This window comes from Mastigoproctus giganteus, chromosome 1 (assembly GCF_048544385.1).
Source record: "Mastigoproctus giganteus isolate SK-2022 chromosome 1, ASM4854438v1, whole genome shotgun sequence".
In the NCBI taxonomy this organism is placed as follows: domain Eukaryota; kingdom Metazoa; phylum Arthropoda; class Arachnida; order Uropygi; family Thelyphonidae; genus Mastigoproctus; species Mastigoproctus giganteus.
The window spans coordinates 27,171,442-27,199,438 of NC_143575.1; the positions used below are offsets into that span (position 1 = coordinate 27,171,442).

The 27,997-nt window shown below is 37.0% G+C and overlaps 1 protein-coding gene across 1 annotated transcript in view; it reads left to right on the forward strand.

Annotated features, from left to right (window-relative positions):
* Positions 1–27,153, forward strand: part of IntS11 (integrator complex subunit 11) — a 171,534-nt gene extending 144,381 nt beyond the window's left edge. The window contains exons 17-19 of the mRNA XM_090379336.1: positions 2,030–2,153; positions 11,527–11,595; positions 26,723–27,153. Of these exons, the coding sequence (XP_090235462.1) occupies positions 2,030–2,153; positions 11,527–11,589 (187 nt within the window). The 3' untranslated portion in view covers positions 11,590–11,595; positions 26,723–27,153. The remainder of the gene's footprint in view (positions 1–2,029; positions 2,154–11,526; positions 11,596–26,722) is intronic.
* The last annotated feature ends 844 nt before the right edge of the window (positions 27,154–27,997 follow it).

The window sequence follows — 27,997 nt, forward strand, 5'->3', positions numbered from 1 at the left end:
TTTTTTTGTTTTTTTTTGGCTGGTGCAGCATAAGTCATAGGCTTTCTTGCACCATGTGGCCATTACTAATACTAATTAATACTAATTAATTAATATTGGCTTTGTATTTGTATCCATCTTTTTATGAATGGTGGTCTGCTTGGATTGTTCAAGCCTTTTCTCTTTTCTGGGGAAAAATGGATAAACATCCATCTCTTCCTTGGCACGTATCTCTAAGATACATGCTGAGGAAGGATATGGATACCTGATTATATGTATCCATATGATCATGTACAGAGGGTTTGTTATCTGTATCTATGTCTTTAGTATTTGTAGTTGGTTGCAATGTGGAAGACGTGTTTGCCGAATTGTAGCTGGTGTGTTGATGGCTTCATTGAAAGTTGGTGTTGAGAATGACTTTACTGATGGAGCTAAGATTGAACGAGCCCAATCAGATACAGAGATGTTGGGAGGAACTGTAACATTAGTTTGAACCGCAGTTCAAACTAATCTGTTTTTGCTGTTGGTCAGTTGCTGCATGTGAGCCTGTTACTGTAATTAGTGATATTTGTTTTTTTTGCTTCAAGATTGGAAACTTTATGCTCAGTTTTGTACTTCTAAATCATTTTTTCTCTTTTCCATGTTTCACAGTCTTTGGAATAAGCAGAATGATTGCCTCTACAGTTTGGACACTAACGATTGTGCAGAACGTTCAGTATGGATATTATCTTTAGATTCACATGGAGCACATACTGCCTGTGAATGCCCAAATTTCTGACATTTGTAGCATCTAATAGGGTTCGGTATATACGGTCAGACCTGACAGTTCAAATATCCAGCCTTTACAGAAGTTGGTGGATTTGGCAATTTGAACATTAGTATGATGTTGCTGGTTGGAAGTAACGAGCCATCCTTTTTAATTAGGATTCTCTTAACCTGAATAACATTTTGGTCTGAGATTTCTTGTTTAATTTCTTCTTCAGATATATGTAGAAGATTCCATTCTGTTATAACTCCCTTTGAGTAGTTTAAGGTGGTGTGAGGTGACACTTCTTTGGCAGTTCCTCCAAGTGTTTTCAATTGAGGTAACTTCTCAGAGTGCTTGTGTTGTGTTGTTTCAACAAGCAGGTCACCTGATTTTAGTCTGCAAACCATTTTTGCTGAGCCAGCAGCATTCTCTAAACATTTTTGGATTAGAAAAGGAGAGAGCTTGCTGACTAGCTGGTCAGTCAAGGAATGTATTATAAGGAAGTGAGGCCAGATATTCTGGTCTGTATCCTTTTTGTCTCTTAGCATAGGGAGAGTTGTGATCTTTCTGCTCTCTAGAATGTGATGGGGCATTGATCCTGCTAGAGTCAGTATTGGTATAGTCCATCTTTGCTCCTTTCAGCCCTTGGCATATTAACTTTTCTGCCAAGGTTTCTAGCCCCACCATGAGGAGGCAGGAGCAGTGCCTGGTGTGACCAAGCAAAAAGTAGTAGGTGTTAGTAATAAACTATGAGAAATAAAGAAAGGTGGCTTTCCTTCCTTGCTCTGTACAAGTACTTTTGTAACAAGAGATAATAAGAAATAAATAAGAGTAATAAGAAATAAATAGATTTCTTAACGACAGGAACGTAAAAGAACTGTAAATCACTTTTAGCAAATTGCACTGGTAAGCACAGAGAAATGGCTTGGCACCTAGGGCCTCATTTTTTAGTTACAGACCAGTAGATTTTGAAATGCTGTCAAGATAGTGCTCTGAGGTTTTTAAATAATGGATTCACTCGTTTTGATAAATCTGCAATTTGTCTATTTTGTATGAAAGTATATTTAAATAAATAAAAATAAATACATTAATAATTAGGTTAACTTGTAGATAATGGTGTACTCTCTGAGTATAAGTTCAAACTTTCACAGCTAAAAGTTGGCCTCTGTCACTGGTGAGACTGAAGTTTACTCACAATAGAAATTTGACTTAGAAATGTTTACAGTTTTTAAATTTGTACTTAGTTCTTGTTTAATTTTTAGTAATGATGCATTAAGAATATTTTCTTATTTTATTTTTCAGTCAGCTTAAAGACTACAGTATTCAGATGACACCAGATGGTTCAGTAACAGTTTCTTCAGTCCTCATTAAAGTTGATAGTGTAGATGATGAGACAAAAAATGTCTGTGTTTCTTGGGCTTACCAGGTTAGTGATGAGCCATTGCATGTCAATTGAAACAATAAATTCTGTTTGCACCATTGTAAATGGTGCAGATATCAAATCTTTTTAAGACCAATATATTTTTTTACTCTGTTAAAAAAGTAATAAAATTTAAAAATAAATAATGGTCTTGAATGTTTATTGTTTTATTAGTATAATTTGTTATGTTATAAAGAGTGGAATATGAATTTTTGTAGTTATCCCATATGATGAATCTGAAAATTAGTATAGTTGGTTTCTCCTCCCCATAGAGGGACACAATTGTTATACTGCAAGAAATACAATAAAATTATCAAATTAAAAGGTTTCACAAATCAGATTTTCTTTAATTCATGTTTAACAGACTATGATTGTCAGTAATTTTATATTTTGGCCTTTTAAGTGCATTAGTGTATGTACATAATGTGCCTATTTATTGTCTTCACTATGTCCATCCAGATGTAACAACATGACTCCCAGTGGATGGATTTTTATGAAATTTTGTATTTGAACCTTCTAAAAAGACCTGTGGAGCCATTCTAATTTGATTAAAATTGGACTGATAGAAATCTGCCAATTATTTTTATTTTTAATTTTTCCATCCTTGCATAATAATTCAATTCCCAATGGATATCAAAATTTCATATTTGGGTCCTTTAGAAATATTTGTAGCGGTGTCCAAAATTTCATTAAAATTAGACCAGTAGAAATCCAACAATTATTTTTTGTCTGTCTACCTGCCTGCATGTAAAAACTCAACTTCCAGTGGATGAATTTTTATGAAATTTTATATTTGGGCCTTTTCAAAAGATCTGACATGCCTTCCCAAATTTCATTGAAATAGGCCAATAGAAATCTGGAAATTATTATTTCTTTTTTCATACATATCACATAGGCTATCCACGTGTGATATATTGTAGGTGAAGCACTGGATATTATGCCATGTGGTGGACATGTAGAAACAAAATTTTCTGAGTTCATCCATGCATAAAAGTCATTGGCTTTTGCTCGTTTTTTGTCATAATTGACGAATTATTACTATTTGCTAAAAACTTGCCTGAAATGTAATGCACTGTATATATTGACAAGCTTTTTTTTTTTTTTTTTTTTAACATAAGTAATGTTATGTTTGATATAATTATTTCTTTAATTTGAATTTTGATTTATTAAAAATCTGGACTGTAGATGTCCAATAGTCAGTTGGTTTAAAGTAATTGGTAGGTTAATCACTGAACAAGACTTTTAGCACAAGCCTGACCTTACCCTTAAGTATTAGTTTGATATTTAGGAAGTAAATATATTTTAAGAGGAGCAATCTGCAACATTGCTCCTCTTAAAATTCCAGATGTTGCTTTATTTGCTTTAAATATCAATATTTTGCTTAAAATTTAAAGTGTTTACAGAGGCAATATTTAAGACTTCATCACTTGTCTTGTATATAAGGAACCACATAAAAGTTATCATAATTTTAAAATTGTGGCTTAAATTCCTTTTAATTTGATATGGGATAACTGAAATGTGAATATTTATGTACCATTCATTTTCGCTAAAGATTCATACGAGAGGGTATCAAAAAGTTCATACCCTGACCTAGATAAAACATCAGTAGGCAGATGCCGTTTTTAATATAAGTTGTCTACATATTCAATAACTAACATGTGAAATTTCATTCCCATAGGTCAGTGGTTTTTGACCTTTTTTTTAATAACGGCATCCCTAAGTAATTTATTTTATATTGTGGCACCACTACTCAATTTTTTGCCTGTTAGATCCGATTCTCTGTGTGTGTGTATATATATATATATATATATATACACTTAATATTAAAAAAAATGTTATATGATAGTTATTACAATAATAAAACTATAAACAAAATTACAATTCACAGTACAAATTACACTGTAAAACATTTAACATGAAAAATCGGTTAACATGAAAAAATATTCTGATCCCGACAAAATGCTATGTGATTTCATACATTTATTTTCTTTTAACATGAAACAAAAAGCGCTTAACATGAAAAGATTTTGCATCTCAGAAGAACAAAAGAATATACTGGCCGCCGCGTCATCACTAAATTTTTACTGTTTATGACTTTGTGACACCTTTCTATTGACTAGGCCGACATCTGATAATAAACAATATGTAGATAGTACAAGGATGCCACTTGCCGCACACCACCCTTATCATTTTAAACAACTGGGATTACCTGTTGGCGGGCAAAACATCATTTACAGTCTTGAAAGTGACACGTAGTGTATATAGTAATGAATTTCATGTTTAGTAAAAAATCTTTAAATTTATCACCTTCAACTGTACAATGGAAAAATCAGGGCATAAACAAAGCACTATTTCGCTTAAAGTGAAAATGGAGTTGCTTAAAGCAGTAGATATAGGAGATTCCTCGAAAACAGACATTTTTAAAAAGTTTAGAATCACTAACTCTGCGTTGTTAGCAATCATAAAGAATAGAGACCAACTTACTGTAATGTTTGAGTGCAGTATGTTTGAGCCGGATAGGAAATGGATGAGAATGGCCAAACACGAAGATTTGGAGACTGCGTTGCTTGTTTGGTTCAGACAAGCTAGGTCTCAGAATGCACCAATATCGGGACCTCTATTAATGGAAATAGCAGATGTGTTTGCAATTCAAATGGGAATTGAATTCACTGCAAATCCAGGAACATTTCAAGTAAAGAAACAGCATAGTTTTTAAAAATGTTTGTGGTGAAGCAAATCAAGTTTCACCGAGTATGACATCAGATTGACTGCAGTCTATATTGCCCACAGTATTTGAGGAATATAGCATGAGAGATGTCTTTAACGTCGACGAAACAGGGTTGTTCTCTTGCTGCTTACCCGATAAAACTTTATTGTTTAAGGGACAGCAGTGTTCTGGTGGCCAAAAGTTCAAAGAGAGGATAACAGTAATGGTGGCTTGCAATTTGGACGGATCTGAAAAGCTACCCTTATTCGTTATCGGAGAGAGCATGAATCCGTGCTGTTTTAAAAATGTAAAAAAAAAAAAAAAAAAAAAAACTGGTTGAATACATGGCAAACAAGGTGTGGATGACCGCGGCAACATTTACTGATTGGTTTTTGAATTTAGATAGCACTTTTTACGTGAAAAGCGACAAGTTACCACGATTGTTGATAATTTTCCAGCTCACTCTGAAGTGAGATTAAAAGCTATAAAACTTATATTTTTGCTTCCAAACACTACGAGCATTTTACAGCCTTGTGATCAAGGCATAACATAGAATTTAAAATTTTATTACTAAAAACGATTGCTAAGAAAATATTTGGCTGCAATTGAAGCAAAAGAAGATTTCTCTGTCAACTTGTTGGATGCATTGCATATGTTGTGCACTGCTTGGAATCTTGTAACACCAAAGACCATCGAAAATCGTTTGCACAAACGATTCAGTTGCACAAACTATTTGCTGTATGATTCCCTTCATGTGGGATTTTCCAAAATGACAGATTCAAGACAATCAAGAAGCTGAACTGACATTCAGTGAAATGTTTGGGTGTGTTTCATCTCTTTTAGAAAGTTCAGTATCTTTGGATGAATTTGTTGCAGTTGATGATACTAATTTGTGTACACCACTGATTTTAACAGATAACGATATCTGTTGGATGTCGTATGGCCTACGGAAGTGGATCCCTTGGGTGACGATAGCGATGATAATGTAGACAATAACATCGATTTGTTAGTTCCTGTTCCTACTACATCAGAAATGCGAAAATTGATAAACGCATGCACAGATATTTAGATGTACATATGAGTGGTGAAATGAACCAAATGATGGACGATATTGAACCATTTGTAGATCAGACACCAGAAGTGGAGCACAGAATCTGAGGAAGTCTGATTGACAAGGTGGATGATAAATACATGGTGCAAAAAAAGATATCAGGTTTTTTTACAAAAGATAATTAACATTTTTTAAAAATTTTTGCATATTGTATGTGTTTTTTTATCTGATGAAGTTAATGAACACGTTAAGTGTTAATAAATTGCATTTGGAAAATGCCCCTTGTGTAGTGTTATATAGTGCATAAAATGTTTACTTGTTTAAACTTTCTATCTTAACTCTTTTGCTTATTACGACATGAAAAACATTGGAGAGATTTTTTTTGTTTACGTTGTTTTTTTTTTTTTTGTTTTGTTTAACACGAAAAAATATTTCTGTCCCCATGGTTTCATGTTAAACAATTTCCACTGTATATATATATATATATATATATATATATATATATAAAAAATTTTATTCTTTATATATATATATATAAAATTTTATTCTTTATATAGAGGTACTAAATAAACATCAATTATAGATCACCACAAGATTAAAAAGATACAGTACACCTTTTTATAATGAAATAAATATATAAATTAAAAAAAAATAAGTTTAAGTAACTTAAATCCAAATTACGTGGCACCCCTGGAATGTTGTTGCAGCACCCTAAGGTGTCGTGGCACTCTGGTTGAAAACCACTACCATAGGTGATCATACACCAGAGGTGGAGCCTGGAATCTGAGGAAGGACACTATGATTGACAAAGTGGAATATCGAGCAGTGATCAAGTTCCTGCATTTGCAGGGCAAGAAAGCTCAGGAAATTGACGAAGAAATGAAAGCTGTGTATGGACAAAATTGTCCATCATATATTGTAAGAAAGTGGAAATGGGAGTTCCAATGTGGTCATACAAGTGTCTTTGATGAATCAAGAGAAAGAAGACCATCAACATCTACAGACAGTGAGATGGTTGCAAAGGTTGAGCAGCTGGTGCTGAGTGACAGATGTGTGACAATTCATTTCATTGCAAATGCAGTGGGAATTAGTTATGGGTCTGCCCACAGCATTTTACACAATCAGACTATTATTTTTAGGCCACCCAAATAATTAAATTCATCTGCCGTGCTGTGTGTCTTATGTCTGTTAATTGCTTGTGTTCTATGGTCGATTCATTTTACATGACCATCTGCACATGGCTAAAGTTTCCTCACGATGGGTTCCAAGGTTGCTGATGCCCTTGCAGAAGCAATGTCAAATGTAATGTTCTTGCCAACTGTTGGATTTGTGGATGTTGAAAACTTTTTTGATCAATTAGTGACAAATGATGAATGCTGGGTGTACCAGTGTAATCTGGAGACTAAAGACATATCAAAGCAGTGGAAGCACACCTCTTCCCCACCTCCTAAAAAGGCAAAGACCATTCCATCTGTAAAGAAGGTGATGTAGTCCGTGTTTTGGAACAGAAAAGGGGTTATCCTGACAGATTACCTACCTCGTGGTTCCACACTTACCAGAGAATACTACAAAAAAGTTACGCAATGCTTTGAAGGAGAAAAAGCATGGAATGTAACCAAAGGTGTCCATCTTCTGTCAGACAATGCGGCGTCTCACATGGCTGTTGCCACCACCAACTTTGTTGCTCAGTGTGGCTTCGAACTACTGCAGCACTCACCCTATTCTTCTGACCTAGCACCGTCAGACTTCTTGTTTTGAGAAATAAAGAAACCATTGCATGGACGCTGCTTTGATTCTTCTCAGGAAGTCATCAATGAAGTGGAATCGTGGTTTCAAGCAGAAAGTGCAGACTTCTGTGATCAAGGCATTAAACAACTGATCCATAGATGGGAGAAATTTGTTACTGTACATGGAGAGTACATAGGAAAGGATTAAAGTTCCTGTAAGTTTCACCTTTCTAGGGCCATTATTTCAAGGTAAGGGTATGAACTTTTTGATACCCCCCCCCCCCGCATAGAAGATAAAATTTCTGAAATATAAATATATGAGATTATTTTAAGAAATTATTGGGTTTCTGTTTATTGAATTTACACCATCTCAGATGAAAACCATTTTTTCCCTCATATGTCTTTATATACTGTGTATCTCTGGTCCTTGAGGTTGTCAGACATTCTCTCAGATATGCCAGACAAGCTGTACTTGCTACCTGGGAGTCTAAAATGCTGATGGAACTGATATTTCGGTGACATTCAAGTCAAGTGGACCAAATTTCGGCGAAGTCTTGATGGTCTGTGTGACAGCAACATCCTCTGCTTTCACCTTCACAATGGTGGGACCGTTAGTAATCCTAGGTATAACCTCCATGCACAAGTACACTGGTGGGTGACCACCCAGGTGTGAACCAACGTAAGCAGTGGTCGAGGTGTGGTGCCCACACCACATGGAGGAATGCCGCCCCTCTATATTACCAGGCAGTACTAGGTGGTAGATGGTGTTCATCAACAAGTACAATACCACCACTTTGCTTATTGGAGGCTTGAAGTGGTGGAACCCATGTTTAGTCTCTAGAGCTAAGTTCCGGTCAACCCTTCCCCATCTCTTCCATCATGCAGTATGATTGATGACTGGTTATGATGAACGTCATGGTGAGATCCAATATTCCTTACATTTTGAGGGTACAGCTCTAAAACGGTGTTCGCAGGCTGGCCGTTAGTTAGTACACTGGACCGAACCTATTAGTAACTCTCTAGGAGGCTTACGGATAACCTAGTGTATAATCTTGCTCTACTATAATCTTGCCTCTACTCTGCCAGATAGTGACTGGAGGGAGTCTGAGTAGTGTATGCAGGGAGCATTGTCGAGGCCACGCTATGTCAAGGATCTGGGTATATTCTTACGATGTGTATGCCATATCCAAAAATTTCATTACTTCATACAGCATGTCCCCTCGACTTTTTCTTACTATTAAATACACCATGAATTTTCAAACTAATGGAGAAAGCTTATCTGCAAAAACATCTAAACCTCCCAAATACATCCTAGTTCATTTCACAAATATACGTGGTCTCAGTTCTAATCTCAATGATGTCCATTTCCACTAGTCTGCCAAACCCCATGTACTTTTTCTGACAGAATCTCAGTTATCAGTTGATTCAACTACTGCTCATCTCAGTTGCACAAACTATTTGCTGTATGATTCGCCTCAAAGGTGGTACTTGTGCATATGTCCATTCCAATATTCCCTGTTAGAGACTTGGTAATTTGGAATCTCCTCTTTTTGATCTTCTCTGTCTTAAAATCTGTCTACCTCATTGTGTCAAATTCATCTGTTGTCTCTACCGTTCTCCTAATTCTGCTAATCACTTGGAGCTCTTTGAATTCCTCTCTTTGCAACTTGGCTTTCTCCAGTCCAACTTTCCTAACAGTGAGGTAATTTTCCTTTGTGATTTTAATGTTCACAACTCCAGCTGGCTTCCGTTTTCTAGTCACACCGACCCCGCTAGTTGAGATACTGAGGCTTTTGCAATTACTAATGACCTTGCACAGATTGTTCATTTACCTACAAGAATACCAGACAATCCTAACCGTACAGCCAATATGCTTGATCTTTTTCTCACAAACAACCCTTCTAAGTATACCATCGAAGAGTGGTCCTTTAGGTACCTCAGATCACAACTTGGTGATTGTCTCTTCTCCAATGGAGCTTTTATCTCATGGCTATTTTGGCATTACAAGAATTCAAAATGGGATGACCTGTGAGATTTCTTTTCTTTTTTCCCTTCGTCGGATTACTGTTTCAAAACTTCTGATGTCAACGTTTGCTCAGATTGTGTCAGTGAAATTATTCTTGTAGGAATGGAATTCTTTATTCCACACTCCACTTTAAAATCTCGTCCTTTATCTAAAGCATGGTTTTCCAATAAATGTGCTAAGGCTGTTCAAGAGAAGAACGTTGCATATCGTAATTGGCTTGTTTCCAATTCTTCAATTTCATTTTCTGCCTCCACCAAAGCTTGCAACAATTGTAAAGCAGTTATTAATCAGTCTCAAAACTTGTGTTCTTGAACTTACTCCTGTTCTTTGCCGCCTTTTTTCACTTTCTTATTCCAAAGGTATTTTTCCTTTTGTTTGGAAATTTGCTCATATCCAGCCAGTTCCTAAAAAGGGTGACAAATCTCTCCCATCCAATTATCATCCCATTGCAATTACTTCTATTCTTTCTAAAGTAAAGGAGAAATCAATTAACCGCCAACTCTTAAATTACCTAGAAACCTTCCGTCCGATCAACGATCGCCAGTATGGATTCCGTCAATGTCGATCCACTGGTGATATTCTGGCTTATGTTACCCATTTATGGACAAATTCAATGGAAAAGTTTGGTGAAACACAAGCAGTTGCTCATGACATCTCAAAGGCTTTCGATCATGTTTGGCATAAAGGCTTTCTAAACAAGCTTCCATCTTATGATTTGCCAACTGTTTTTTTGTAATTGGTTATCCAGTTTTCTCTCTGATCGCTCACTGAGGGTGATGGTAGATGGCTCTCTATCTTCTAACTTCTCCACTAATGCTGGTGTCCCCCAAGGTTCAGTTCTTTCCCCACTCTTTTCCTCATGTATATTAATGACCTTCTTCCATTGACTGGAAATCCCATCCATAGTTTTGCCGATACATTGCATTCCACTTTCCATTTTGAGAAACCCTGCCCTGCTCAATCAGCTTCAGTTTCTTGAATATCCACAACCAATTCCTTAAATGCTGACCTGATAATCCTCCATTTGGGTAAAGACAACTTAGTTGATTTCAATCCTTCTTAAACTCAGTCTTGTAATCTCACAAAAAGGATTCTTCTGCTGCTATGCTTATCTTTGGTGACACTCCGATTTCTAGGCAAAATGATATATCTCTTTTGGAGATTACTCTGAATTCTAATCTCTCTTGGCACAAGCACATTACAAATATTGCTTCTGTTCTTCTGAATTGGCTTCTATAATTCCCACTCTCTCTTTCATAACAGTCTGAACACATGCTGCCACCAGCCATTTACTGTCCAACTTCAAACTCACAGGACAAACTTTTCATCTTCCTCATTTTTTCATTCAACTGCCACTTTCTGGAACAACCTTCCTTCATACATATTTCCTGAAAATTATAGTCTACAGAAGTTCAAGTCTAATATATGAACAAATATCTTCTTTTGTCTTCTCAACCTCCAACCGAAGCATGGTACTAAGTACCATAGATTCTAATACCTCTCGTGTTTGGGGTTTTCATAAAAAAGAAATATGGTAAATGTTTACTTCCCAAATTTAAAATCTCTTTAAGGTTGTTCTATTTTTTAAACCTCCGTTAAATAAAATCCTGAAATTTAAGTAATGGCTTAATACAGTGGTATTAATTGCACTGTATTTAGGCTTTCTGGTTTCAGTTGTGGTATTTTAATTTCTAGATTGGAATACATTAGGATAGTTTTAAGAAAGATATAAAAGAACAAAATAGAGAAATATAATCTTTTCTTTGATTGCTATTGGTAATGATTACTGCCCATAAGATTTCAAATGTTAAATTACATAATTCGAGAGCACCATTACTTTAATGATCAACTTCATAAAATGTTTCTAGGATGAAGAGCTGGGAAGTTTCCTTCTTTCTTTAGTTCAGGAAATGAGACAAGTGGTATCTTAAAAGGAGGTAAGGAATATTTCACATATGTATGGCATACATAATTTATATAATATGAATCTGCTTATAACCAAGGTTATTTTACACTGTAATTTAGCAACAAAAGTTAGAACTTTAAATACATTAAATAGGAAAACCCTAATCACTACAAAGATTATTCATTATAAGACTTTTATTAATATGAGTCATATAAGTTCGATATCACAAGACAAATAAGGTGAAATTTCACTAATTAAGACCATGCATATAATGTCTCATGAAAACTGTAACAATGTACTGATATCTCAGATATTGTAGTATATTCTTCTGGTTTGTTCTTCAGAGTCTGTAAATGAGTATTTCTTCCATTAAGTAAGAGACATCATGCTGTTATAATTAGTGTACCTTACAAACTCATCTTTTAGTTTTGAAAGTGTACAAAATGATAAATTATATACACCTCTTTATAGAAATCTTTAAGTCCATATTTTTTGCACATATTTTCAGGTAGCAGCAAGTTTTTTGTTTTCTGATTTAAGAATTACTGTTTTCTTCACCCATGTAATTTATTAGCTCAGTGTCTGATGGAAAATGGGGACTTCTTAGTTCACTCGAGCTTAAGAAATAGAAAAAAAGTCATAAAGAGCAAGATCTAGACTATAGGAAACATGGGGAACTAATTTGTTGTTTAACTCATCTAGTATTTTCTCAACAGTTGAGACCATGTGCACGCTTGCATTGCTGTGATACAGTACCCATCCATATGTTTTCACACTGGGTCTTTTCTGGCCAGCTTGTTCAATTTCTTTAGAACTTCACTCTAATATTGTACAGACATAGTACAAGTGTAAATAATGTCTTTCATATTGAAAAATGTGATCTTCATGCCATTCTTGGAGGCAGAGGTGTGCTACACTTTCACTGCAAACTTTGTTGTTTTGAATCCAGGACTCATTTCTAGTGATTGTTCTACAAATGGAAAAAAAACAATGTTAGCAGGCATTTTTGAGGCAAACAGATGTTTGCCTCAAAAATATAACCTGCAGTTGTACAAAAGTAACCAGTCAAGTGAATAAAATGTGCCATTCTTTCAGAATTCTATGCACTCCTGTAACTTATATCCAAGGCCTCTGCAACTTTGATTATAATTCATGAAAAGAATGAATTACTGTCTAGGATGATAGAAGATGCTGTATCAGAGTCATGTTAGCTATTGATGACATCTTTGGATAGGGTTTTGTTCTGTGCTGCTTTTTCCCTCTTTGAAACACTTAAGATAGTGGATTTGAGTATAGCAGATTCCTCATATACTTTTTTTAAAAAGTGCTGATGTTTCTGTTGGTATTTTGTTCAGAAGCACACAATTTCACATTGGCTTGCTGTTTGTTCATTATTTTTGTTTGAGTGTAATGCAAAAATTATTGAGACAAAAAAATACATGTTAGAGATGAATACAGGAATCCCTCAATTAGCATGAGACTCGAATTAGCATGGTTTATATTTAGTTACCAATTTTCGATTAGCACGAATCAAAATTTCGATTAGTGTGGTATTTTGGCTTGGCCTAAAGAAACTGAAGCTGGTGATGCTACGAAAGTCAGTACTAAGCTACGAATGTAAATACACTGCTAAAGTATGCATAACATTAGAGAACATTCATTATAGAAACACATCGCTTGTTTTCTTAGTGAGCGAACGGCTCTGTTCACAAAAGGGAGTTACTGTTTATTTAGCATTGTGTCATACCTTCTCCATCGAGAAATAAACAAAAACAAATGCAAGATACAATGTGGGAAGCTAGTTTGTTTTTCTACCATAAGAAAATAAAAAGAAACGGATTATTTCAAACATGTATCATTACAATAGTTGAAATATTTTCTAACATTATGCACTCTGAAGGTTCTGTTCCAGGAAAATTAATGGAGGCACTGGTTAAAGAAGCACTGCAGGATCATTTAGACAAGACTTCAGTTATAGCTCAGACACAGCATGGTTTTGTTAAGGGAAAGACTTGCCTGACCAATTTGATTGGATACTATGATGTAGTCACAAAAGAACTGGATGCAGAGAATAACTTTGATATTATATATTTGGATCTTAGAAAGGCTTTTGATACTGTTGCACATGGAAGACTACTGCACAAATTGGAGCAGCGTGGCATTGGAGGCAAATTGCTGCTATGGATAAAGGGATGGTTGAGGGGAAGAAGACAGAGAGTGGTAATCAATGGACACTGCTCATCGTGGACTAATGTCATTAGTGGTGTCCCTCAAGGTTCAGTCTTGGATGGTGCCTCCGTAGCCAGGTGGGAAGGAGCAGCAGTGCATAGCACACGCTTCTTGATTAGACCGGGGTTCGAGCCCGTCACCACCAAATACGGAGAATGCGGAAAGGTCAGGGAATGATCACCGCATATCCCGGAGCAATATGGCCTTAGTTGCTAATGCTCCTAAAAACCAAACAACAAACAAACAAACAGTCTTGGATCCATTATTGTTTGCTATATTTATAAATGATATTGATGATGGTATATATGTCCAAGTTTGCAGACGATACAAAGGTTGGCAGGGTTGTTAAGGACACTACTGACACTATGCTGCTGCAACAGGATCTGAAAAGGTTGAGCAGGTGGGCTGAGTGGTGGCAAATGAAGTTTAACATTGAGAAATGTAAAGTACTACATATGGGAAACAGTAACCCCAGAGCAATGTATCAACTCTGTGGTACTACACTGACAGTGGTAGAGAATGAAAAGGACTTGGGGGTAATTGTGCAGGCAGATATGAAGTTCTCTGAGCAGTGCAGACGGGCCGCAAGAGTAGCTCATGGTGTCTTGTCAATGATATACAGGAATTTTTCTAGCAGGGATAAGGAGGTGATTATTCCCTTGTATAAGGCAATGGTCTGGAGGCCTCATTTCAAGAAGGATGTAGAGCTGCTGGAACGAGTACAGAGAAGGCAAAAAGATTAGTGAATGGAACAAAGGGTTGCTCTTACGAAGAAAGGCTTAAGTTTTGCAAATTACAGTGTCTGTAGACTAGGCACCTGCGAGGTGATCTGATAGAGGTGTATAAAGCCTTGAATGGTTTGAGCATGCTCAATGCCAATGGGTTTCTGCCTCTTGTTCAGAATAATCACCAAAGAGGGCATAAATTCAAATTAAGGAAAGACAGATGTAGGATAGATGTGCGGAAATTTGCCTTTAGCCAGCGGGTAGTTGGTTGGTGAAACAGATTTCCATCTCTTGTTGTGGAAGTTAGCCTAAATAAATTTAAGGCTCAGCTGGACAGATATTTCGAACGAACGATGGTATGAAATGGAAGTGTGTTGGTTTTTTTTGGCTGATAATGCTAATGCTAGGTGTTCGAGGACAAAATTTAACACCCATTTTATAAGCAAAGCATGTTATAGCTGAAAATTCAGCCAGGTTTTTTTCCATAAATACATAATGACAGAAAGATAACCTATTAAGCAAGTCTTCTTATATACACAAATTTCATTCCACATAGTTTCCTGTTCACAGACAAAATTTATTAAACATTTTAAATGGCAGGTGTATTACTACTGTAGTGTTGTTTCTATTAATGCTGTACTTTAAAATATTAAAAAAAAAAATAAGACTCTCAATATTTTACAATGATACCATGCTTCCAAATGAGACATGTTTACCAGAATCCATTTACAGTATAGTGCATGAAGAGGAAATAAGGAACAACTAGGGGCTGCTGTGGCTGAGTGGTCATATGTGAGGGAACAAAAAAAAATCATTTTCCACGGAAAATTACGATAAGACTGGGTTACATTCTGGATCAGACTATAAGACTTCCCCCAAGGATGCACTACTTTGAGTTAGAAAGAACACAAGTGAATTTCACAGTACCACTTTATAATCATGAAGACGCTAACTGCAGTCAGTAACAACAACTTCTAAAAATATACAGATTTCATCAATTTATGCACACACTGCATTACGTCTTTAGCAGTTTTTGCTGTTATAAATGATATTTCATCCTTGAAAGGAATGTCACTTTTTTTAAAAAAATTAAAACGATATATCACAACAGACAAATATGATAGCTGGTCCCCCCCCCCCCCAAGGAAAGTCGTTAGTTTTGGGAGTGTCCAATGTGCTGCAATTAATGTTTCATTGATGTATTTTTTAATGCATCTCTAATTAAGACAAGGCAGAAGAAACTGAATATATACAATAATTACTCTTGTTGATTAAAATTATTGAGGGAATATATTGCAGAGGAGAACACAATAGTTGTGGTCCTTATGTTGGAAACTATTGCAGTAGCTGATTCCACTAATATCTGTTGTGAAATTTGTATTTTGCCATAAACCGTTTTTTTTTTTTTTTTTTTTATATATATATATATGTCCTCCTTTGGGGTAATGATCCACTCGCATTGTCAGAAACTGTGGTATTTTGAGGTTGCACCACATTAATGATTAACACATGGTGCTAGGAAGCACCAGGCTTTTGCTGCACCAGCTACAAAAAAAAAAAAAATAAATAAATAAAATGCTTTTCCCTCATATAGGTACCCACCTAGCTGACCTCTGAATTTCCCCAAGTTGTCCACATCAACTGTGCAGAGTGGTAACTCATTCCAATTATTAACTCACTGGCTAAAAGACAACTTTCTAAACCATTTTAAACACCTTCTCATAATTTGGATTTATTAGTATCATTTCTAATATGGACTTCTTTTGCAGATCTCATCAAGTGCATTGTCCATCTTTGGACCCTTTCAAAAAGCTTAATGCTTTTTTTTAAGGTGTGGTTGCCATATTTTGAAGTGTCATTCCAAGAACAATCTTACAATTGCCCTATACACTGAAAGGATAGAATTCATGGGATATCTAGTTCCTGGGGCGCCTCCATAGCCGGGTGGGCAGTGCATAGCACACGCTTCTTGATTAGACCGGGGTTCGAGTCCGTGACCACCAAATACGGAGGATGCGGAAAGGTCAGGGAATTACCACCGCATATCCCGGAGCAATATGGCCCTAGTTGCTAATGCTCCAAATAACAAACAAACAAACCTAGTTCCTGGGCAATGCAACGCTGCCACCCCTCTTACTAGTGGACAAACCCACTGCTTGGCAGGTTTATAGGTACATTGCATTCACACAGACAGTAATTTGATGTCAGTATGGATAAACATCATAAGTTAACTGATTTTGAAAGGGGGATGATAGTGGGTGGCCAGCACACGGGTCACTCTATCACAGAGGCGGTACAGAAATTGCACTATCCCCATTCGACAGTATCAAGAGTGTATCGGGAATATGCCATTTCCAGAATAACAACTCATTGTGGACAGCACTGTGGGCAGAGAAAGGTGGTGGATGAAAGTGGCCGTCGATGTCTGTTTTGCATTGTTTCAGCCAACTGGAGAGTGACAGTAGTACAAATCACCGCCGACTTCAACGAGGGAGGTGCCAGAAACGTCTCCACCAAGACCATTAGGCGATCATTAGCTACAATAGGTTATGGGAGCTGCCGATCCACCAGAGTCCCATTGCTAACACCATGAAACAGGACTCTATGTCCCAACTGGGTGAAAGAACATCGGCACTGGACCTTGGATGATTGGAGACTGGTCTTCTAGTTCGATGAGTCCCATTTAGTTATTTCTAGCGGATAGGAGGGTGCATATCTGGCAGAAACCACATGACGCTATGTGCATATCATGTCAGCAAGGAACTGTTCAAGCAGGTGGATGTTCGGTAAATTTGAAAGTTTCTACAATTTTGCCCAGACATGATAGGAGGGAGTACATGATGAGAGCCTTGTCAATCAATGTGGCCCTGGATGGAATGTGCAAGGCTCATGGGTTAGAATTTTTCTCAGCATGGTCTGTCCTTGTTAACAGGAAAGATTGCTTCTACAGGGATGGGATACACTTAAATAGAAAGGGTGCAAGAATATTTATTGATGTTATCGAGGCAGTGTTAGGTGGGTCGTAAAACTGATAGCTTGGGGGATTCACAGAATAATAGATTAACAGTAGCCACAGGCTACTGTGAAAGTGATTCTCCTTTCCTGCAGTTAAAACCAATGCCTTTAAACTGTGACTTTTCTGCACTATGGGTTCTTGTATTGCAAGTCCTGTGATGATCAGGTGTAGAATAGCCTTGCCTATAGTACTTTCCATAACATGCTTATGTAGATAACAATCGTCTTGCTGATTTAAAAATTTTGTTGTCCATGTTGTTTGTTTCCCTCTTATTCCACTCAGTAAGGAGGCTACTGAAATCACCTGTAAGAAGACATTCACACTTGCTCCATCTGTATATAGAGGCACTCCCCATACTCTGGTCTTACCTTTGTATCCAGCTAACTCACACCACACAGATTTTATGCTGGTGTCCATAAATTCTGATTAAGGAAAACTTTTTTCACACTCAGGCAGTGTGAAAAAAAGCTTTCCCTGATTCAAAAGAAGAATGATCCTCATTCCTTCTATCTTGTCTATATTTCCTAAATACTTTACAAATGCCATAGTGAAACTGATTATTCCTATTTTTGGATGTTACTGAGGTTTTGTTAGATTTAGTATGTCTTCACTTATTTTATTGATGACACTGCTGACATTTCTGTAGACAGTTAAGATTAAGTGTTCTGGTATTGTGTACTACCTTGAACTTTCTATTGGAATGAGCAGCAGCAGCCTGGAAAACAAGATGCAGATTTCAGAGAGTGCTGGGAGTCATTGCAGTACAAGGAAACACATGGGTTGTGTTAGGGTAGCTAAGAATAGGAACAGGTGCATCTATACTTGCATGTACACCATGCTAGGAGTTTGGTAAATAAATTTGATGAATTTGAGGTGTTGGTCAAAACATCAAAGGCAGATATTGTTGGGATATCAGAGACTTGGTGTTACACAGATATAAGGAATGCAGAACTGGAATTTGGGGAGTACAATGTCTACAGAAAGTATAGACAGGGTAGGAAGGGAGGAGAGGTTATGCTATTAGTTAAGAAACACATAAAATCCAAGGAAGTGCAGCCAGTCGACATTGCTGGACAGTGCAGTGTCGAGTCAGTTTGGTGTGACATAAGCACTGGAAAATCAAAATTGAGAGTAGGATTGTATTATTGGCTTAAAGACTCTGATGTGTATAATAAAAAACTGTACAGGGAAATAGAGTGGGCTAGTAAATCCGAGTCTTATAATGAGGGATTTTAATTTCCCGAATATTGACTGGAATTTGTGGGTTGGTCACTCACTAGTAAGGCTTTTGTGAATTTATTGGATGATTGTTTTCTACATCTACATGCTCGGGAGGCAACTAGAGGGAGTAATACTCTTGACCTGATTATCAGTAGTGATTCTTCATGCATTAAGAATCTGCAGATAAAGGAACCACTAGGTGGCAGTGATCACAGTGTGCTGAAGTGGGATTTACTCAGAGGTAACTACCACCAAGGGTAAAGAGAAGAGTTTTTGCTTTTGTAAAGGCAACTATGGAGGTCTGAGACTATTTAAATTCTATACAGTGGGACCAACTGATGATGTTACCAACAGCAAATTCAAAATGGGAAGCATTCAAAGAATTAATCTTGGAAGCTCCTAGGCTTTACGTATCAATTAAGAAATATTGTTAGGTTTAGGCCTAAATGGATGTCAGATGAACTAATGAGACATGTGGCAGAGAAGAAAAATGCATGGGATACATATAAATTAATGGGTGACATGGAAGCCTACAATAGATATAAGCTGGTCTGTAACCAAGTCGCAAAGGAGGCAGGCAAAGGCAGATTATGAGAAATTTTTGCCATGAGAGCTTCCTTGGAAGCTCTCATGGCAAAAATGGTTAAAGAAGTATTGCAGTATCATCTAGACAAGACTTCAGTTATAGCTCGGACACTGCATGAGTTTGTTAAGGGGAAGTCTTGTCTTACAATTTGATTGGATATTATGATGTGGTCACAAAGCAACTGGATGCAGGGAATAATTTTGATATCATATATTTGGATCTTAGAAAGGCTTTTGATACTGTTGCGCATGGAAGACTGCTGCACAAACTGGAGCAGTGCGGCATTGGAGGCAAATTGCTGCTATGGATAAAGGGATGGTTGAGTGGGAGAAGACAGAGACTGGTGATCAATGGACTAATGTTATTAGTGGAGTCCCTCAGGGTTCAGTGTTGGGTCCATTGTTATTTTCTGTATTTATAAATGATACTGATGATGGTATATCAGGCTTAATGTACAAGTTTTCAGACGATATGAAGGTTGGCAGGGTTGTTAATGACACTAATGACAGATGCTGCTGCAACACAAAAGGTCTGAAAAGTTGGGCAGATGGGCTGAGAGGTGGCAACTGACGTTTAACATTGACAAATGTAAAGTACTGCATATGGAAAGCAGTAACTCCAGAGTAATGTATCAACTGTGTGGTACTACACTGACAGTGGTAGAGAGTGAAAAGGACCTGGGGGTAATTGTGCAGGCAGATATGAAGTTTTCTTAGCAGTGCAGATGGTCTACAAGAGTAGCTCATGGTGTCTTGTCAATGATATACAGGAATTTTTCTAGCAGGGATAAGAAGGTGATTGTCCCCTTGTATAAGACAATGGTCAGGCCACACCTTGAGTACTGTATGCAGGTCTGGAGGCCTCATTTTCCAAAGGATGTAGAGCTGTTGGAACAAGTACAGAGAAGGGCAGCAAGATTAGTGAATGGAACAAAGGGTTCCTCTTACAAAGAAATACTTAAGTTTTTCAACTTACAGTGTTTTTTGGACTAGGCACCTGCGAGGTGATCTGATTGAGGTGTATAAAGCTTTGAATGGTTTGAGCATGCTCAATGCTGATGGGATTCTTCCTCTTGCTCAGAATAATCACCTAAGAGGGCATAAATTCAAATTGAGGAAAGACGGTTGTAGGATAGATGTGCGGAAGTTTGCCTTTAGCCAGCGGGTAGTTGATTGGTGGAACAGACTTTCCATCTATTGTAGTGGAAGTTGATAGCCTAAATAAATTTAAAGCTGAGCTGGACAGGTATTTGGAATGAATGGAGGTGTGAAATTGGAGTGTTTTTTTTTTTTTTTGGCTGATGCTGCATTAGCTTGCTTTCTTGCATCATATGCCTCTACTAATGCTAATGCTTATTTAAACTTGCTTCCTATTCATTTAAAGCATCACTGTCTTCAGCACATCTCAACAGTAACAACTTTTGTGGCTATGTAGAAAGAGTTGCTTTGACTTATGTCATCAAATAAATGCACATCTACAGTGGCGGACAAAAAAACTGCATCACCTTAAAAAAAGTAGCATTTGTAGTAAAACGTATAAGGTTTTGTTTGTCGTAAAGCAAAGGTATTGCATCAGATAACGCTTCTGTTGCATCAACCATTTCTATAAATACGGCGTTGGAAGGATATACATGCTCATTAGTATCCTGTTTTGCGGAGGTGTAAGCATGGCTCCATATGTTCAGTTAACACCAAGAAAAAAAAAAGTGTAGCTGTTACTCTTTCCAAGGAAGGGCTTCCTATGTGTTCTATTGCTGACAAAATAGGCTGCCACCAGTTAATAGTATCCTGGATGCTAAAATTAAAAGCGTGAAACCAGTGATGTGAAGAGAAGATCTGGATCGGCTGTAAGAGAGTGACTACGCCTTCCCAAGATCGACATTTGAAACGTCTATGCCTTTGTAATCACCATGCTAGTGCTCCTGATCTAAAACTGGACTTTGAGATGGCCTCTGCTGTTGAAACAAGTGCATGAACTATCCAAAGACGGCTTTTGGAATATTGTCTGCATGCCTATCAGCCCAAATGAGGGAGAAGTGACTTGCTTGGGTTAAAACATATGTTTCATGGACAAAAGAGCAATGGAACATCGTCATCTTTTCTGACGAATCAAAATCGATGTCAGAAGACAAAAATCAGAGGCACACCATCCTGATTGCATAACACCGACTGTAAAGTTCTCAGGTGGTCTAGGGATGCATAACACGCAAAGGGGTAGGGCGAATTAAGTTTATTAACGAAATGGTGAATGGAGAAACCTACATTGCTATTTTGGAGGAGTGCCTGAAACCCGTTATTAGGGATCACCACACAGATGTCCAAAACTGCATTTTTCAACAGGACACAGCAAAATTGGTAAGTTTTATGCTATTTAGATTTAATGATGAGTTTGTCTTCTTGTCTCACAAGGCTTAAAACATACTTACACCAATGTTTCCCCTCGTTTTCTCCCTTGAGGTGCAGTTATGCCTCAGAAATGCTGGCATTACAGTGTTAGACTGGCCTGGCAACAGTCCAGGTTTGAACCGTATTGAATATTGCTCAGAAGCCAACAAGTAAGATGCAGCTGCAGGAGAGCATTGTAAGGATGTGGTACCACACAATTGGGCAACTATATATCCAGAAGTTGATTAACTGTATGCCAGATCTTTGTAAAGCTGTAATTTCAGCTTGAGGAGGAGCAACAAAATATTGAGGACGTATTTTGCTGATTTACAGTACATAATACTATTATGTTAACTTGTCATTTCAGTTTGTACACGTAATGCAATAAACTATGTTTGATTGTCATGATTTCTCATATTTCCATTAATTATGCATTTTACCCTTTGGGAAGATATTTATGGCAATTAGGTATGTCAGATGGAGTCTTTTTATTGGATTTCATTCACAGAGATATACAGGGTGTCCACAAATGATTACCCTGATTATAGTATGCTCTAATTTGGTAATGTTGACTCCTGCTTAAGTTTTCTTATCGCAAATAATCTTGTACAATTATAGAGTTTTAAGCCCAGTGAGTTAAGTTTACTGCTGTTGCCACTAATAGCGTTATTGCATCTATTCATTCAAGAGAAAGCTCAGTGTGTTGTTTGGTTAGCCGAAACTAAATTTACTGTGCAGAGAATATTTAGAGCCAAGTAGAGTAGAAATCCTCCAGATGTAAAGCTTATTAAATTGTGGATGGAAAAGTTTTTGGCAGCTGGGTCAGTTGAGAAAGGGAAAAGCATTAGCAGATTAGATGATTACATTATTGGACCTTTCTTCTTCCACGAAAACACAATCAATGCAAATGTGTTTTTAGACATGCTCATTAATTAGCATTAGTAGAGGCATTTGATGCAAGAAATCAAGCTTATGCAGCATCAGCCAAAAAAATAAATAAATAAATAAAAAATAACCACTTCCACTTCACCCCTCTGTTCGTTTGAAATACCTGTCCAGTTGAACCTTAAACTTATTTAGGCTATCAACTTCCACGACAAGGGATGGAAGTCTATTCCACCAACCAACCACCCGCTCGCTAAAGACAAATTTCCTCACGTCTATCCTACATCCGTCTTTTCTCAATTTGAATTTATGCCCTCTCAAGTGATTATTCTGATCAAGAGTAAGAATCCCATCAGCACTGAGCATGCTCAAACCATTCAAGGCTTTATACACCTCTATCAGATCACCTCACCGGTGCCTAGTGCCAAGACACTGTAATTTGCAAAACTTAAGCCTTTCTTTGTAAGAGCACCCCTTTGTTCCATTCACTAATCTTGTTGCCCTTCTCTGTACTCGTTCCAGTATCTCTACATCTTTCTTGAAATGAGGCCTCCAGACCTGTATACAGTACTCTAGGTGTGGTCTCACCATTGCCTTATACAACAGAATAATCACCTCCTTATCCCTGCTAGAAAAATTCCTATATATCATCGACAATACACCATGAGCTACTCTTGCAGCCCGTCTGCACTGCTCAGAAAACTTCATATCTGCCTGCACAACCACCCCCAGGTCCCTTTCATTCTCTACCGCTGTCAGTGTAGTACCACAGAGTTGATACGTTGCTCTGTGGTTGCTGCTTCCCATATGTAGTACTTTACATTTGTCAATGTTAAACTTCATTTGCCACCTCTCAGCCCATCTGCTCAACCTTTCCAGATCCTGTTGCAGCAGCATAGTGTCAGTAGTGTCCTTGACAACCCTGCCAACCTTCGTATCGTCTGCAAACTTGGACATTAAGCTTGATATACCATCATCGATATCATTTATAAATACAGAAAACAATAATGGACCCAATACTGAACCCTGAGGGAATCCACTAATAACATTAGTCCACGATGAGCAGTGTCCATTGATTACCACTCTCTGTCTTCTCCCCCTCAACTACCCCCTTATCCATAGCAGCAATTTGCCTCCAATGCCACACTGCTCCAATTTGTGCAGCAGTCTTCCATGTGCAACAGTATCAAAAGCCTTTCTAAGATCCAAGTATATAATATCAAAGTTATTCCCTGCATCCAGTTCTTTTGTGACTGCATCATTGTATCCAATCAAATTGGTCAGGCAAGACTTCCCCTTAACAAAACCATGCTGTGTCTGAGCTATAACTGAAGTCTTGTCTAGATGATCCTGCAGTGCTTCTTTAACCAGTGCCTCCATTAATTTTCCAGGAACAGAAGTTAAACTAACAGGTCTATAATTACTTGTGTCGCCCTTTGATCCTCCTTTGTGAATTGGGGTCACATTTGCACATCTCCAGTCCATGGGTACTTCCCCGAGTCCAAGGAAGCTCTCATAATTATGGCTAAGGGTTTGCTTACTTTCTTTGCTGCCTCCTTTAATATAACTGGATAGATCCCATCCACCCCAGGTGCCTTTCTTGTATTTATCTTCAACAATTTCTCCTCCACTTTACTCTCAGTTATTACAAGATTCTTGAGCTTACTGCCAGAGTTGAATACACCTCTGGCTTTCCCCTCGCTGAGTAACTCCTCATGTGTGAATGTCGACGCAAAATATTCATTCAGTTTGTTAGCTACCTGAGCAGGATCATCAACAGTTGACCCATCGATATCAAGTGGACTAATCTGATTCATTCCCTTCCTGCTAGAGTTTACATAAGAAAGAACTCTTTCCTGTTTTTCTTTGCATCCCTTGCCAAAGATTTCTCGTAATCTGCCTTTGCCTGCCTAACCTCCTTTGTAACTTGGTTACAGATCAACTTGTATCTATCATAGGCTTCTGTGTCATGTGTTAATTTGTATGTATCCCATGCATGTTTCTTCTCTGCCATATGCCTCATCTGACATCCATTTAGGCCTAAACCTTGAACAATATTTCTTAGTTGGTATGTAAAGCCTAGTAGCTTCCAAGATAAGTTCTTTGAATGCTTCCCATTTTGAATTTGCTGTTGGTAACATCATCAGTTGGTCCCACTGTATAGAATTTAAATACTGTCTCAGTCCATCGTAGTCGCCTTTACGAAAGCAATAACCCTTCCCTTTACCCCTGATGGTAGTTACCTCTTTGAGTAAATCCCACTTCAGCACACTGTGATCACTGCCACCTAGCGGTTCATTTACCTGCAGATTCTTAATGCACGAAGAATCACTACTGATAATCAAATCAAGAGTATTATTCCCTCTAGTTGCCTTCCGAACATGCTGATGTAGAAAACAATCATCCAATAAATCCACAAAAGCCTTGCTAGTGTGTGAGTGACCAGCCCCCAAATTCCAGTCAATATCTGGGAAATTAAAATCCCCCATTATAAGACTCTCTGATTTGCTGGCCCACTCTATTTCCCTGTACTGTTTCTTATTATACTCATCAGAATCATTAGGCCTATAGCACACTCCTACTCTCAATTTTGATCTCCCAATGCTTATGTCACACCAAACTGACTCGACACTGCACTGTCCAGCAATGTCGACTGGCTTCACTTCCTTGGATTTTATGTATTTCTTAACTAATAGCATAACCCATCCTCCCTTCCTACCCTGTCTATCCTTTCTGTAGACATTGTACTCCCCAAATTCCAGTTCTGCATTCCTTATATCTGTGTGACACCACGTCTCTGAAATTCCCACAATATCTGCCTTTGATGTTTTGAGCAATACCTCAAATTCATCAAATTTATTTACTAAACTCCTAGCATTGGTGTACACGCAAGTATACATGCACCTGTTCTTTTTCTTAGCTACCCTAACACAACCTATGTGTTTATTTGTACCCCAATGATTTCCAGCATCTCTGAAATATCCTGCATCTTATTTTCCAGGCTGCGGCTCATTCCAATAGAAGCAGTGCAAGAATCACTTTCACCTCTGCCAGTGGCTACTGTTAATCTATTAGTCCTTGTATCTCCCCAATCTAGCAGTTTTCTGACCCACCTAACACTGCCTTGATAGCATCAGCAAACATTCTTGCACCCTTTCTATTTAAGTGTATCCCATCCCTGTAGAAGCAGTCTCTCCTGTTAACAAGTACAGATTATGCTATACCCCAGCTGGAACAGAGGCAGCCTACTGTTATCGTTGAGCTGGACGGAGCACCCACTCATTGGGCTCAAGTTGTTCATGACACTTTGGATAAGACATTTACAAACCGTTGGATGGACCGATTTTGTGGCCCCCAAGGTCACCAGACATAATCTCACTGGATTTCTTTCTTTGGGGATATGTTAAAGACTTGGTGTATGCGACAACTGTTCCAGATATTGAAACATTACGAGAGCAGATTACACGTGCAGTCGAATGCATCACTCCATGTTGTTAGAAAATGTATGGAGAGAGAGAGATTGAATATCGTCTTGGTATTCTATGTGTCACAAGAGGTGTTCATGTTGAAGTTCTTTCATTATGTATTGAATAAAACTTTTAATATTAACGCACAATTTGGTTAAATTTTGTTAACTTCCCAATCGTAATAAAATTTTTGTAACAAAATGTAATCAGGGTAATCATTTGTGGATACTCTGTATATATAATCTAACAAATGCATTTCGAACATTTCTGTAATCCACAATGCAGCACAAAACACATTCACAAGTGATGCATTTTTTTTGTCTGCCACTGTATCTTATCCCTGTCCATCCCATTATATATTTTATTTATCCTTAAATATGAGACAAAAAAAATGTTTTGAAGCTAATAGTAACCTATTTTCCAAGTTGCATGTAGTGATTCATTTTGAAACAAGCCTTGTCCTGTAATACCAACCATTGTATCCACGGGCTTAATTTGTGATTTTATGGTTTTTTTTTTTTTTTTTTTTTATATTTAGGCTGTGAGGATTCATGTATTATTAGCTGAAAAAAAATTTGTTTATCACATTCTTATAATGTAGTGAAATGAAATGAATTTGTTTTTACATTAAATTTTTCCTTTCAGATTCTTTGGACTTGCTGCCACATCCGTGATAATTCTGATTAGATTATCTTGTATACTTGTTCTTTTTATCTACTACTCATAAAATTACCTTTATTATTGGTGGGACATCTTGATGATGAAATTGTTAAATTTGTCTTAACATCCAAATAAACAGCAGTGTAAAATAATTTAAAACAAATACCTGGTACTTTGAATAAATATCAAAATCTAATGCATTTCAAGTGTTGTTTTCAGTAATCTCCACATGTTTAAGTGTTTAGTTGTCATGTAGATCAGGGTGGTAAATTTGTGGTTTTAACTATTGGCAAGATTTATTCCCAAAGTCAGATTTGGGTTGCCAATTAACTTACATTACTGTTTATTTTGATGTAGTTTGGATAAATATATATATTAGTTTTAAATTATTTTATTTCATTGAGAGGTTGCTCCAGCAACAATACAGGTCATTTTTATCACTGATAAAGAATGAACAAACTGGGTGTGTACCCCCAGTAAGTTATTTATACACTAAACCTGTACATATATAATGTCATGCTCGTTAGAAATAAAATTGTGTGTTTTTATATTAATCTGTGCCTATTCCTAAATTTCAGAAAGTAGTGCACTCCTGTTAATGGATATTTCAGTAAGATAACAGTACTGTGAATAACATTTAAAACTCTAAGGGTTAAGACTGATGTTGGGAACAAAAAAAGCACTGATAGGGAAAGCGAGAGCTTCCAGTCTTTCCTGTATGAATATACATTGTTTTGAGTTTCTCTTTTTATCTAAAGTTATAATAAATAATAAAAGTTAATAATAAATTATAATCATATGTGTATCACAATTCTTTTATAATTTCGAATTAAGATACTGTAAATATAATTTGTAATATTTATTTTAATAAGTATATTTTTAAGATTTATTATAATTGTATATACAGACTCTCAGAATAATCATGTTAGTCCATAAGTTAAACTTTTGGCCTTTCTGATCTATGGAATGGTGAAATAGCAATGACTGCTATCACTGATGAAGTAGTAAGAATATATTGTAACATCGGTTGAAGTTCTTTATTCCTCTTTTGACAAGTTAATTTTGTGTTTTGGCTAATTTATTTTTAGCTCCAATTGAATTTATTTAACTGCTTTTTACATTTCCTGCTTTATTTTAAAATGTAATCTTCCATTTTCATCCGACTATTTTTGGTTACTTAGTCACTTATTCTTTTATCAAATGGTCTATGAAATTATGAAAAGAAGCAGAGGTAAGGCACAGTTTGTCTTAATTTATTTT